The following is a 14,218-nucleotide window of genomic DNA, read 5'->3' on the forward strand; positions in this document are numbered from 1 at the left end:
TTTAAAATCACATCTTTAATTTGAACCTAATGTTGAAACACACAAATAGCCAAGCAAAAACTTTCTTTTTTTTTTTAGGTGAGTGCTCCAGTGGTAACTTCTACCACTCAGGAAAAGCCAAAAGATAGTGATCAGTTTGAATGGGTGACCATTGAACAGTCAGGGGAATTAGTTTATGAAGCACCAGAAACCATTGCAGCTGAACCTCCACCTATCAAATCAGCAGTACAGACCATGTCTCCCATTCCTGCCCATTCTTTGGCTGCTTTTGGGTTATTTCTTCGTCTTCCGGGCTATGCTGAAGTCCTACTGAAAGAGAGAAAACACGCTCAGTGCCTTCTGCGACTGGTATTGGGAGTGACGGATGATGGAGAAGGAAGTAAGTGTTTAGAATTATTAATGAAATTTAACATAGGTTGTGTAAAAGTTATTCAGATCAGTGCTTATTATTCATTACTTATTTCTTTCACAGGAAAGCTACTAGATCATTTGTTCTTGGTAGTTTCATTCTAATGATACATATAACAAACCCTAAAGAATCTTCATTTTCATTACTTTTCCATTCAAAATGTATTCATTGTTTACAAAACTGCTGGGCATCATCAGAGGCAGTTAAAAATGAAGCAGCTATTTAGATCCTGCCCTCATGTAGCTAATGTTCTCCAATAGTAGCAACAAGCAGTGTATATAAGCATAGACTTAACAAGTTACAAAAGACTTGGAAGAAGTACAGTATTGTGAAGGCTCACAGGTATGAGACTCTTTCCTTACTACCCAGCTATGTGAATAAAGTTAGCGGAGTAATTTTAGTAGGGCCTTGAAGGATAGTCTATTTAAATAGGCTGAGATGAGCTAGAAAGAAGATTTGAGCAGTGTTTATGTGCTCAGATTAAATGAGAGAGGATAAGTTAGCTGATGAAAATTTACATAAAACACTGAGGGCTGATTCTAAAAACTACTATTGATAACAGATTATGGAAGGTCTTATTAAGAACTTCAGATTTTAGGGCGCCTGGGTGGCTCAGTTGGTTAAGTGACTGCCTTTGGCTCAGATCATGATCCTGGCATCCCAGGATCGAGTCCCGCATTGTGCTCCCTGCTCAGCAGGGAGTCTGCTTCTCCCTCTGACTCTCCCCCCTCTCATGTGCTTTCTCTCTCTGTCAAATAAATAAATAAAATCTTAAAAAAAAAAGAACTTCAGATTTTTTTCTGAATAGTAATGAAAATTTATTAAAACGTATGAACCAAGTCATGATATGATGATAATCTTTCTTAAGAAAGTGAATCTGGAAGCAGTGTTTAGACAAAAGAGAACAGAATGTGGAAAGTAACATAATTTATTTTGTAATATATTACAGAATAAGAATAAAAAAAGATAGTAGGAAGGGAAAAAATGAAAGGGGGAAATCAGAGGGGGAAATGAACCATGAGAGACTATGGACTCTGAGAAACAAACTGAGGGTTCTAGAGGGGAGGGGGTGGGCAATGGGTTAGCCTGGTGATGGGTATTAAAGAGGGCACGTATTGAATGGAGTGCTGGTTGTTATACGCAAACAATGAATCATGGAACACTACATCAAAAACTAATGATGTAATGTATAGTGATTAACATAACATAATAAAATAAAATTTAAAAAAAAGTTATGGCAATTGTTTCCATTGGGCTGGCAATTTTATTTAATATAAAGGAACATAAAAGAAAAGTCATTAATTTAGGGTAGCCTAGCAAGTAGATTTTCAATCAGCTTACCTGTGATTATTCAGTTAATACCCATTCCATCTGAAAATTAATTGTTCTTAATTTTAAAATCACATGGTTTTGATTAGAGCTGAAATCTGTCACATGCCAATTAGAATACTGTTAAACCCTTACTACAAAGTATATTTAATCTAATAAAACTATGTGAATTTATTTGTGGATCCAGTAACTCTGAAGCTATTGAATATTCAAAGTACATATTTTACAAAAAGCACATTCTTTTCTTTTGAATTTTCATGTTGATGGAATTCTTAAAAAATGGTGACATTGGGACGCCTGGGTAGCTCAGTCAGTTAAGCATCTGCCTTTGGCTCAGGTCATGATTCCAGAGTTCTGGAATCAAGTCCTGCATTGGGCTCCCTGCTCAGCAGGATGCCTGCTTCTCCCTCTGCCTGCCACTCCCCCTGCTTGTATGCACACTTATTGCTGTATCTCAAATAAAAAATAAAAGCTTTAAAAAAAAATGGTGACATTATTTTAAATGTTTTTCTAATAACTTATTAAATTACATATTATAAATAGTCTTGGTTGTTTGGTTTCATATGTAAACTATATACCTATTTCAGTAGATCAGGAATTTTTTTTAATTTAAGTAGATAAAGAGATACATTTTATTTTGGTACTCTATCACAAAATGATAGGTGTAACCCTAAGCAGAAAATTGTCTTTATATCATTTCACCCTTTTTTTTAGTGAATATACAATGAATGTTTATTAAAAAGTATAATACTGATATCTGTTGTCTCATCCACTGTTCATATAGTGGTGGTTTTTATTTTGGTTTGGTTTGGGTTTTTTGTGTTTAACATTCCTTTCTAAAGCTAGATGTAGTAGCAAATTACATCACAGACCAAATAAAATGGTTTCACTCTTTCGTTACCTGTTCATGGTGGAAACTATTCCCGAGGCAATCAGGAACTTTCAGTGCTTCTATTTTAGTTGTTAGGTTTCCGTTCAGTTTCTCATTTATAATAATATTGATATAGTCTATATTAATTATCATATGAATATATTTCAACTTTTATTTGTTTACATATACTATGTCTTAAAGAGATTTTCCAGATACTTCTTATTATTAAACTTCCAGATATTATTCTATTTGTGGTCTTTGGGTTTTTTTTTTAAATAAATTTAATGATAGATGTTGTATTGTCACTATTAATTTGTGACCTGTATATTGTTATTGTGTTCTTAAATATTTTTAATTTTGAGTTCTCTTTTCTTAATCTAGGTCATATTCTGCAGTCTCCATCAGCCAATGTGCTTCCAACTCTTCCTTTCCATGTCCTTCGTAGCTTGTTTAGCACTACACCATTGACAACTGACGATGGTGTACTTCTAAGGCGGATGGCATTGGAAATTGGAGCACTACACCTCATTCTTGTCTGCCTCTCTGCTCTGAGCCACCATGCCCCACGAGTTCCAAACTCTAGTCTCAATCAAGCAGAGGTAGGTTTGTTTTAATTATTTAGATTATGAAAAAGGTAAGTTAAATTCATGGAGTATAGAATAGGGTTTTTCTGAAATAATGAGATTCGTGTATTCCTTTTTTGTTTCTAAAAGGGTATTTAAAAGAGAAACTATGAACTAAGTTTTTTCTTCTCTATTAGGCTCTTTTAGAAACCATAAGTTAATCCATCTACTTGAAAAACAAAGATTTAATAGCTTAAGAAGCTTTCCCATTTATCAGGATATGCTGAATTTATACTGTGGTCTCTCTAGAAAATCCAAAAATAATTAATGGTATAAGTGAGTTTAATGAGGATGCAGTATCCAGGTTTAGTACTTAAAATAAGTTACTTCTGGGGCACCTGGGTGGCTCAGTCGTTATGCGTCTGCCTTCGGCTCAGGTCATGATCCCAGGATCCTGGGATCAAGCCCTGCATTGGGCTCCCTGCTCAGCGGGAAGCCTGCTTCTCCCTCTCCCACTCCCCCTGCTTGTGTTCCCTCTCTCGCTTTCTCTCTCTCTCTCTCTCTGTCAAATAAATAAAATCTTTAGAAAAATAAATAAAATAAGTTACTTCTATATACTAGCAAGAAACATAAAATGAACTTTTTTTATTAAATAACATCAATAATGTTATTCTACTATTAACTGTTTATATGGTAATGAAATTATCATTCATTTAACAGTTTATCTTATTAAATGTGAAAGATGGCATTTTCAGTCATTTATCCATAAAACTAAATTGCAGGTCAATTTATGAAAGTGTTGTACACAGTTTTCTTCCTTAGAAAATATTCCCATTAAAAGAAATGAAAAGCATTTGTATTACTTTTAAATAACCCTTGAAACTAATCTTAATTGCAAATGTTTTTGAGTGTACATAGGATATTTAGTGAAAACTCTTTAAAAGAGGATGCTTGTTACAGAATTAATTTTAATTTTACTGTCCACAAAAATAATAATAAAGAATCGACCTTTACAGAGTTTGAGGTTATGTTAATAAAGCCAGTGGTTCTCAGTAATTTCTTTTGTCTATACACTATTCACATTTTTAATATGTCCTCTTTTGCTAAAAGAGATTTTTCTATACATCACATTTGGAATAAGAAAGAAATTGAGAATTATTCCTTCTAGAAATAGAAGCAATCTTGCTTACTATGATTGAAAACATATGACACCATTATAGAATTCTCCTAAGATATGCTTGTACTAAATTCATCCTAAGGGATCTGGCTCATATCCATATTCGTTTTTTCTCTATTTAATTTTAAGTCATTGACGCTGTAGTCTTTACCCCATGTTTTACTGATAAATATTTTAAAATTTTTATTTATTTTTTTTTTAAGATTTTATTTATTTGAGAGACAGCGAGAGAGGGAACACAAGCAGGGGGAGTGGGGGAGGGAGAAGCAGGCCTCCCACAGAGCAGGGAGCCCGATGTGGGGCTCGATTCCAGGACCCTGGGATCATGACCTGAGCTGAAGGCAGATGCTTAATGACTGAGCCACCCATGTGCCCCTATTTTATTTATTGTTAAATAGACACATTGGTTCTCCATTTTCCCCTTCCCCCAGCCCCTGGCAACTACCAGTCTGTGTTCTGTGTCTCCGTATTTACCTACTGTGGGTATTTAATATAAATGGAATAGTATAGTATGTTATCTTTTGTGTCTGTCATCTTTGACTTAGCATGTTTTTGAGGTTCATCCACAAAATAGCGTGCATGTATCATACTTCATTACTTCTTATGGCTGAGTAATTCTATTGTGTATATATATATTTCACAATTTGTTTATACATTCTTCCATTGATGGGTATGTGGGCTGTTTTGACTTTTTGGCTGTTATGAATAGTCTTGCTGTGAAAACACGTGGACTTGTATTTGAGTATCAGTTTTTATTTCTTTGGTTATATACCTAGGAATGGAATTGCTGTGTCACATAGTAATCCTTTATTAAAAATTTTGAAGAGTCCACAGACTATTTTCTATAGCAGTTAAACTATTTATGTTTGTACTGATAAATATTTTTGAGGGTAAATAAAATCAAATAGTAAGAAGTTTTCGCTTTTTGTTATAAGCCACAGGTATCAAGCTCTCATAACCCTACATCAACAGAAGAACAGCAGCTGTACTGGGCCAAAGGGACTGGCTTTGGGACGGGCTCTACAGCTTCTGGATGGGATGTGGAACAAGCCTTAACCAAACAGAGGCTGGAGGAGGAGCATGTCACCTGTCTTCTGCAGGTGTGCTTACAAAGTTGATATTGTCAGGGATAATAGTTAAATTATTTTTTTTCTATTTGTATTGATTTTTAAGTATTGATAACTATCCAACTTATCCTCAGCTACTTCTGTAAAACATATTATGCTCCTTCCTCTCAATACATTTAAGATACCACTGGACAAAGATTGTTCTTCCCTACTTGTAACTATAAATTTCTTCCCTCGCAATTAGCTTCCTCACTGAGAGGAAAGTGACAAGGATGAAATTATCCAGTAACTGGAAAATGTACCATATCTACCTCCCTCCAGTCATCTTTTCATCTAAAGTGCTGTGTCTGGACTCTTAAGAAAAAAAATTATTTGTTTATATCTTTGTTTCTCATACTGTTTTACTACTTTTCTAGAATCAGCCAAGTTGAACGAGTACGGAAAATCCCACAGTACCAGTATGAGAAGGGGAGGTGCTTAAATATTAGCTTTAGTCCCTGCATCAACTAACTGACTCTAAAAGAGGTCAAATCTTGGAGCCTTATTTTCTGCAATTGTAGAAGGATAGGCTCATTCTAGTATAAAATTCTAAGATCACTCTCAAAATGTAGACTGAATCTAGTCAATAAAATAATATCAGAATTGCTGCTAAGGTTTTAGTTTGTGTTCTTAGGTGGACTCTTCTATGTCTGACTGAATACAGTATACCATCACGCTAAAAGCACACCCTTCTCTTTTGACAGTCTGAAGAAAAGACTATCTTTTTAAAAGATAGACAGTGACTGACTTGAAAATATAAACTCTTGGTACTCGGATTTTAATATCTAACAAAATGTGGGTTTTTAAAGCGTGTGAAGCTAAAATCCAATGTAAACCCAACAATTGTTATTTTTAGGTTCTTGCAAGTTATATAAATCCTGTGAGTGGTGCAGTAAATGGAGAAGCCCAGTCATCTCATGAGAATCGAATCCAGAACAGTAATGCCCTTCCTTCTGTACTTCTAGAGCTGCTCAGTCAGTCTTGCCTCATCCCAGCGATGTCCTCTTATCTACGAAATGATTCAGGTAAATCACATTGTCATTAGTCTTTTGTTGACTTATTTTATCATCTGTTAAAATAATAAGGTACAATTGAAGTATTTGGTATTAGTCTTCCCCAATATATGTAGGTATAAGATTAATGGATTTATTTCTTAAAAATTATTCTGGAGATACTTAGTTGTTTTTAGGGGCTCCTAATTGGATAATTGTGTTGTGACCTGTTGTGGAACACAAAATAAAAGTTTTCATTATCCCTTTGTTTTAACCTGTGAATGTACTGTTTTTAAAAATAAGGTATAACTGAAAATAATAGGGCAAAGGTGGGGCAGCTTCATGACCGTATTCTGAGCTAAATATGGTTGATTGAACTGTGCATTTTAATGTTTGTCTCAAACACTGTACAATTTCAGATGATGGTAATTTGAAGAAAGGCAGATAATATAAATTATTCTAATCCATAGGTACTTGATAATAAGAACTAATTTTTACAAATTCAATAATAAAAGTACTATAGTTACTTTCCAATATGCAACTGATAATTGAAACTGGTTATAATTCTGAAATTAGTTCCAAGAATTGGTATTCTTTTCCCAAATAATAATAGAAAGTTATATTTTGTTCACAGTTATTGCCAAAAAAAAAAACAAAAAACCAAGCAGTTTAATATCTCCTCCTTTTAGCCAAGAACTTTTAGGTTTTTTGTTTTTGTTTTCAGCTGTCTGTTCTGCTTCTTATTTCTGCCTTTATTTATATTCTTACTTGTAAAAATAGAGGTTTACCTCTATAATTAGATTATTAAGGAAGGATAGGTAAGGAAAGTGATGGGAATAAGTCTTGAAGTCTGTTTGGTGCTTGGTAGCAGTTTAATGCACACAGTTGGATGGATGGAAAAAGCTCCTTGTATTTTTGAAAAGGGGTAATTGCCCCTTATGTTCTGCCATTGTGGAGATTATTGGGCTTAAAAGCAGATAGTTCTCTTGTCTACCTTAAGCTTCCTCATAAAAATGTTGAGGTGATACATTATTTAGAATCAGTTTTTCCTCTGACCTATTTCAATATATCACATTTGTCTTTTTTTAAAGTAGATGTCAAATATACAGTTTATTTTTTGATTAAGTAAAATATTTAGAGCTTTAAAACAGATAATTGGTGCCAAAATTTAATATTGGATTGTATAAAGAAATTGAATAGAGTGATAAGGTTTTTCTTTATCTCCTTCCACATTATTAAAATACAATTTTATTAATCATTTCACTTTCAGAATGTATATCCTCAAAAATTTTAAAACTTATCTTGTTCTATAATTCAGTCTTTGTATAACACTGAGTTTTTATGTTTATGGTTCAGGGTCAAAAAGGAAATCCAGTATTCTCTACTTTTACTATTTAAAATAATGTATTCATGTAAGGTACAATTTCTGGTAAGTATGTATGTTAATAAATTGTGATTTTGGTAACCATCTGAAATTACAGAGACTTTGATACTCTATATTGGAGCTATTTTAGAATATAATATGACAAATCAGAGTTTGACCTTTCCTTTGTGGCATACTATTTACCTGTAAAAGGTGGGTTTTTTTTTTTTTTCCTCAGCCCAAGGTTTAGATTTATGTGCTTGAATCTGGTACCTTGTCCAGTGGTATAATTGGAATTGATACATTCATATTTGAAAGTGGTAACAAATTATTTTGAAATAATATTTTATTTTTTAAAGATTTTATTTATTTATTTCAGAGAGAGAATGAGAGAGAGAAAGCATGAGAGGGAAGAGGGTCAGAGGGAGAAGCAGACTCCCTGCCGAGCAGGGAGCCCGATGTGGGACTCGATCCTGGGACTCCAGGATCATGACCTGAGCCGAAGGCAGTCGCTTAACCAACTGAGCCACCCAGGCGCCCTTGAAATAATATTTTAAGATAAATTAATATAAAGTGACTTAGTTAAGATGAGTAGGTCAGATAATTTGGTAGCACACCTCTTAAATGATGTTTTCAGTGATCAGAGAAAATATTTCTTGAGTTTGGGATGTATTCTGATCATTTGTTGGTGAGAAAAGTGTGCTCATTTAGAATATTCTAAATATGAATTGTTTTTCAGGAAAGTATAGCTTCATGTCACATTAGTATTGTGTTACTTATATAATCAATTTTGGTTAAAATGTTAGTTTTTTAAGTAGCATTTTAAAATCTGAACAAATTATCTAGTCATTTCTCTTGGAACTTAGTAAATTCCAATTTTAAGGGGCACCTGGGTGGCTCAGTCGGTTAAGGAGCTGCCTTTGACTCAGGTTATGAGCCCAGGATGCTGGGATTGAGCCCCACATCGGGCTCTCTCCTTGATGGGCAGCCTGCTTCTCCCTCTCCACCACTTGTGCTCTCGTATGCTCTTTCTCTCTCTCTCACTCTCTCAAACAAATAAAATCTTTTTTAAAAATTCCGATTTTAGAAAATTAGTCTATATCCATTTTCCACTTTTATCATTTGCCTATAGCTTATTATTTTTGGCAATTTGGGGTGGTGGGATAGGGTAAAGTATCCAGTTCTAGAATCTTCTACTTTATTTAGTTGCCATTATCTCTTCTCCTTTAATCCGAAACATTTCCCAGCTTTTCTTTGTCTTTCATAATATTGACATTTTTACAGAGTACACCATTTATTTCATCAACTCTCTGGCAAGTTGGTATTTAAGTGTGAGAGCAGTGCTAATAATTTCACTTGTGACATTATATTCAAGAAATGGTTTGCTTACATCACTAGCAGATAATATATAGAAATACAGGCATAATGCAATAAGCTCTTTTAAGAGCTATAGTCAATAGTGCACATTTCCTTTCTGTTATATGTTTTTAAATGATAGGCGATCAAGACAAGAAAATACAGAAACATACAGTAGTTTATGCTTCACTTTTCATTGATCCGCCATTAACTATTGAATATGGTTTCTTACTCCCTTCCCACCTCCTTTTTGTCCTTTTTCTTTTCCGGCTCCTAATGTACAAGTTAGGTACTTGAAAATACTTTTTTCAATTACTGTTAAAAATTGATATGAATACCAGATTCTACTCCTTGTTTCTTTCAATAAAGCCTCAGGTTCTCATATTGGAAGGCTTGCATTGTAACAAGCAGGTTAGCAATAAGTCTGTTTTATTTTGGTGGAAGTTTAAAAATTGGCCAAAAATTTTAAGTGATTAACAATATGCTGACCATACTGATAAGCAGTAATTCCACATAGTAATTGATCTTCACTTTTAGCTGTGAACATCTTTGCATCGGAGGTAAAAAAATGAATACTGTCAGTTGCAAAATTATTACCGACATAAAGAGTGCATACTAATTAATTTCTTAGGGGAAAGGACAACCTTTTTTCCATTATTGACCTAACGGTCTGTAACTGAGATACTGATCCTGTTCTTCAGAGAGAGGTATTGGTTATATTTATCATTAAATTTGTTAAATTTATTGTTTTTATTTTTTTTTTTAAGATTTTATTTATTTGACAGGGAGAGACAGCGAGAGAGGGAAGACAAGTAGGGGGAGTGGGAGAGGGAGAAACAGGCTCCCTACTGAGCAGGGAACCCAATTAAATTTGTTAAATTCAGTCAATAAGTAATTCTCAACATTTTTACTTGTAGCATGATAATATCTTTGCATTATTTATCCAGTATGTTAGTTTTAGGTAAATTTGTAAAACTTAAAAATTACTTGATGCTCTTACGAATGTGTATATATCTGGAGCTTTATACAGACTTAGGATTGTTAGGAGAAAATCCTAATATTTCTTTTTTTGTAAATTAATTGTTTCAAGAGGAATTTTTTATTATTATTAACATATAATGTATGATTTGTTTCAGAAGTACAGGTCTGTGATTCATCATCTTACACAATACACAGCACTCACCACAACATATACAGACCTCCCCAGTGTCCATCACCCAGCCACCCCATCCCTCCCACTCCCCAACCCCTCCCAGCAACCTTCAGTTTGTTTCCTGAGATTGTCTCTTACGGTTTGTCTCCCTCTCTGGTTTCTTCTTGTTTCATTTTTTTTCAGGAGGAATTTTTAATAACCTGATAGTAGTTTTCCTACCTTTCCTACCTTTTCATATATTGGCCTCTCTCTGTTGGCCCGAAAATGGGTAGAGAAGAAAATGTAAAAGTTTGTCATGAGTGAAAGAATGGAGATGGAGTGTTTGCTTTGGCGGCATCACAGGGGCAGTATAAGTCTTCATATTTAGTCTTCAGATTTGTCAAATGTTACAGCATGTTTCCAGTTACTTAAAATAGATGAGTACGTTTGAAGCTTGTTTTAAATAGTTCTTTTTATGCTAACTAAAATAAAGACATCTGTTAGTGTTCTTATTTGGTTTTGTACATTAGATCAACATGAAATCAGTAACATAACTCGGTGTTGGCGAACTATATGTATCAAACAGTATTATGTATGTATTTTTAAATTTTTCTTCAAAGAACTTAATTCAGTAAGCTAATTTATAAGAGAGTTGTTAGAAAAATTATAAAACAGTAAATTGAAGCCAGAGCTTCAAGGTGGGTAATTCCAACAAATAAGTGAATTAAATATTTTATCTCCAATATCAATTTTCAAAGGAATGATAAAAATCCTTAAAGAGAGCGCGGGGCCGAGTCGAGCCGAGCAGCCGCCCGCGCCGCGTCGCCGGTTTAAGCGCAGTGCGGGGCCGCGGCCGGGGGCGGCGGTAGTGAGACCAGCGCTGCGCTCCAGCCCCCTTTTCCCTCCATGGTTTCTCTCCACTCCCGTGAGTAACTTGGCTCCGGGGGGCTCCGCTCGCCAGCCCGCTCGCCAGCCCGCACGCCGCCAGCCGCCTGGGACCGCGCCGCCGGCCGCTACCGCCAGCAGACCCCTTCCGACGGCCCTCGCTGCGCAGGCCGGGACGCCTCTCCCCCCTCCGCCCCTGCCGCAGAAAGTTAAGTTTGAAGAGGGGGGAAGAGGGAAACATGGACATGAAGAGGAGGATCCACCTGGAGCTGAGGAACCGGACCCCGGCAGCTGTTTGAGAACTTGTCCTGGATAATTGCAAATCAAATGATGGGAAAATTGAGGGCTTAACAGCCGAATTTGTGAACTTAGAGTACCTCAGTTTAATAAATGTAGGCTTGATTTCAGTTTCAAATCTCCCCAAACTACCTAAATTGAAAAAGCTTGAGCTCAGTGACAATAGAATCTTTGGAGGTCTGGACATGTTAGCAGAAAAACTTCCAAATCTTACACATCTAAACTTAAGTGGAAATAAACTGAAAGATATCAGCACCTTGGAACCTTTGAAAAAGTTGGAATATCTGAAAAGCCTGGATCTGTTTAACTGTGAGGTTACTAACCTGAATGACTACGGAGAGAGTGTCTTCAAGCTCCTGCCCCAGCTGACCTACCTGGATGGCTACGGTCGGGAGGATCGGGAAGCCTCTGACTCAGATGCTGAGGTGGATGGTGTGGATGAAGAAGATGAGGAGGACGAGGAGGATGAGGATGGTGAGGAGGAAGAGTTTGACGATGAAGATGTGGAAGGGGAAGAGGTTGAAGACGACGTCAGTGGGGAGGAAGAAGAATTTGGACATGATGGAGAAGTTGATGAAGATGAAGACGATGAGGATGAAGATGAAGAAGAAGAGGAAGAAAGTGGGAAAGGTGAAAAGAGGAAGAGAGAAACAGACGATGAAGGAGAAGATGATTAAGACCCCAAATAACTTGGAAAGAAAGAACTGTTCAGTATTGGTTGGACTGCTCATATGGATTTGGTAGCTGTTGGAAAAAAAAAAAAAAAAGGTAGCTGTGATACAAACCCCAGGACACCCACCCACCCAAAGAGCCAAAGAATAGTTCCTGTGACATTCCACCTTCCTCCGTTTAGCCCCTCTTGGAAATTCACCACCAAGCTTGGGGACTTCACCCCAACAAAATTGTAAGCATTGTTAGGTTTTCATGTCAGACTTGCTGTAGCGTGGAGAGCTGTGATTGGGGAGCCGGCCGTCTGTGGCTACCAGTTACACCGAGACTGTAACAGCATTTTTACTTTCTGTACAACAAAGAAGCTTTGTAAATAAAATCTTAACATTTAAAAAAAAAAAAAAAACCCTTAAAGAGAGAAAGTAGTTAGGTAGATAGGAAAATGCTTGTAGAAAGAATATGTTCATTTTAACTTCTGTCTCTCAACATTCTGACTTCTCATAGCCATGTTATTTTGAAAGCTGCCTTGTAAACAAGGATCATTTTTTATTCAATCCATGGTTATTAACATTTATGCTATTCAGTAAGCGTGCTGTTACCCTGCTGTCCACTAGATGGGGATCCTGTTTCATTGCTAGCAATACTTGGTTAAAAAAAAAAAGTATGAATGTAGAATGTTACTTTAGGGTTCCTCACCCTCACCTTGTCTCTGTACCATTTTGGAAAATGACATACTGTATTTTCACAAAGCAACATCACTGAGCACATTAAATTACTTGCCATTAATTATCATAGTGTTATAAAATCTCTACCATTTTAGGGATGGTTTTATAGCATGGAGGTAAATATAATTTCAGAAAGGGAAATTTGAGTTTTCCTGTTAAGTCCCTGCCAATTTATAGATGAGGAAGGAATAAATGAGAAAACTGAAATTCAGAGAAATTTATTCATTTGCCCAGGTTTAACTGTTTAGCAGTAATATGACCATTATTAAACTCACAAATTAAAAAAAATTTTTTTTAATTTTATTTTTAATTTTATTTTTTTGAGAGAGAGAAAGCAGGTGGGAATTGGGGGGAAGGGGCAGAGACGGAGAATTCCAAGCAGTGGAGCTGATGCATGGCTCCCTCTCAAGACCCTGAGATCATAACCTGAGCCGAAACCAAGGGCCACCCTGGCACCCCACAAATTTTCAAAAATAAATTTTTTTAAAAAATTCCTTTTATTCATTTGAGACACAGAGATAGAGAGAGCAGGAGGAGGGGGAGAGGCAGACGGAGAGGCAGAGGGAGAAGCAGGCTCCCCGCTGACCCAGGAGCGTGATGCGGGGCTCTGTCCCAGGACCCTGGGACCATGACCTGAGCCGAAGGCAGACGCTTAACAACTGAGCCACTCAGGCGCCCCCAAATTTTCAAATTTTAGAGCAAGATAGAAAATGGCTTTTTTCAGTATGGAAAAGAGAAATGAATAAACATGATATGTTAGCAGAAGGTAGAAATGAGAGAAGCACAGGACTTTTTTGTTGGGAGCATTAGAGATTATCTGCCAACTTGTCTAGTTGCCTTAGCTAAATGATGTGTATTAGTGTTAAAGTTTTCTCATTTTCACAGTATTGGTTTGGTAGTTCCATAGCTAGCTAGAGTGGGACAGAACCCATTATTGCAAGCTGTATTACACCATCTGATTTCCCTCACGTTTTATTTTATGTGTTTAGAGTTCTTACTGTATCTTGTCTTTGGTTATACTTTTCAAAAAGTCAGGACTTAAGTTTAATTTCATGAGTATACTATTTGAGAATAAAGTTAATTTTGTTGTTATGGCAAATGTCTTAATTTAAACCTGACCACATTCTTTAAAACCTGAAGTTACTACTAAAAAGTTAATTCACAGTAAGTGTACAATTGGAAGCATACCCATCTTCTCTCCCCAACCACACACCTACCCCTGTACCCATTTTCTGGCCTTAAGGGCAGCAAATTCAGGAGGGTCTAGTGTTCTTTGAGAGCTTGGATATTATATTAGTGTTGTGCCATGAAAAGCTAGTGGTTTATCAGTAGAAAATACATAAT

The 14,218-nt window shown here is 36.0% G+C and overlaps 1 protein-coding gene and 1 pseudogene across 8 annotated transcripts in view; both read left to right on the top strand.

Moving 5' to 3' along the window:
* The window catches only part of BIRC6 (baculoviral IAP repeat containing 6), a 231,373-nt gene that overhangs the window by 158,659 nt on the left and 58,496 nt on the right, over positions 1-14,218 (top strand). For all 8 annotated transcript variants that reach the window (XR_015768921.1, XM_028117286.2, XM_028117287.2 and 5 more), the window contains 4 exons: positions 79-379; positions 2,991-3,208; positions 5,285-5,449; positions 6,312-6,480. Coding sequence is in view for 7 of the 8 variants with exons in the window: in XM_028117286.2 (XP_027973087.2) it covers positions 79-379; positions 2,991-3,208; positions 5,285-5,449; positions 6,312-6,480 (853 nt within the window). In the remaining variant the exon portion in view is untranslated. The remainder of the gene's footprint in view (positions 1-78; positions 380-2,990; positions 3,209-5,284; positions 5,450-6,311; positions 6,481-14,218) is intronic.
* On the top strand, positions 11,302-12,547 carry LOC114219709 (putative acidic leucine-rich nuclear phosphoprotein 32 family member C; annotated as a pseudogene).

Source organism: Eumetopias jubatus, unplaced genomic scaffold (assembly GCF_037043125.1).
Source record: "Eumetopias jubatus isolate StellerSeaLion01/CBP00866 unplaced genomic scaffold, mEumJub1_p1.0 scaffold_9, whole genome shotgun sequence".
NCBI lineage: Eukaryota > Metazoa > Chordata > Mammalia > Carnivora > Otariidae > Eumetopias > Eumetopias jubatus.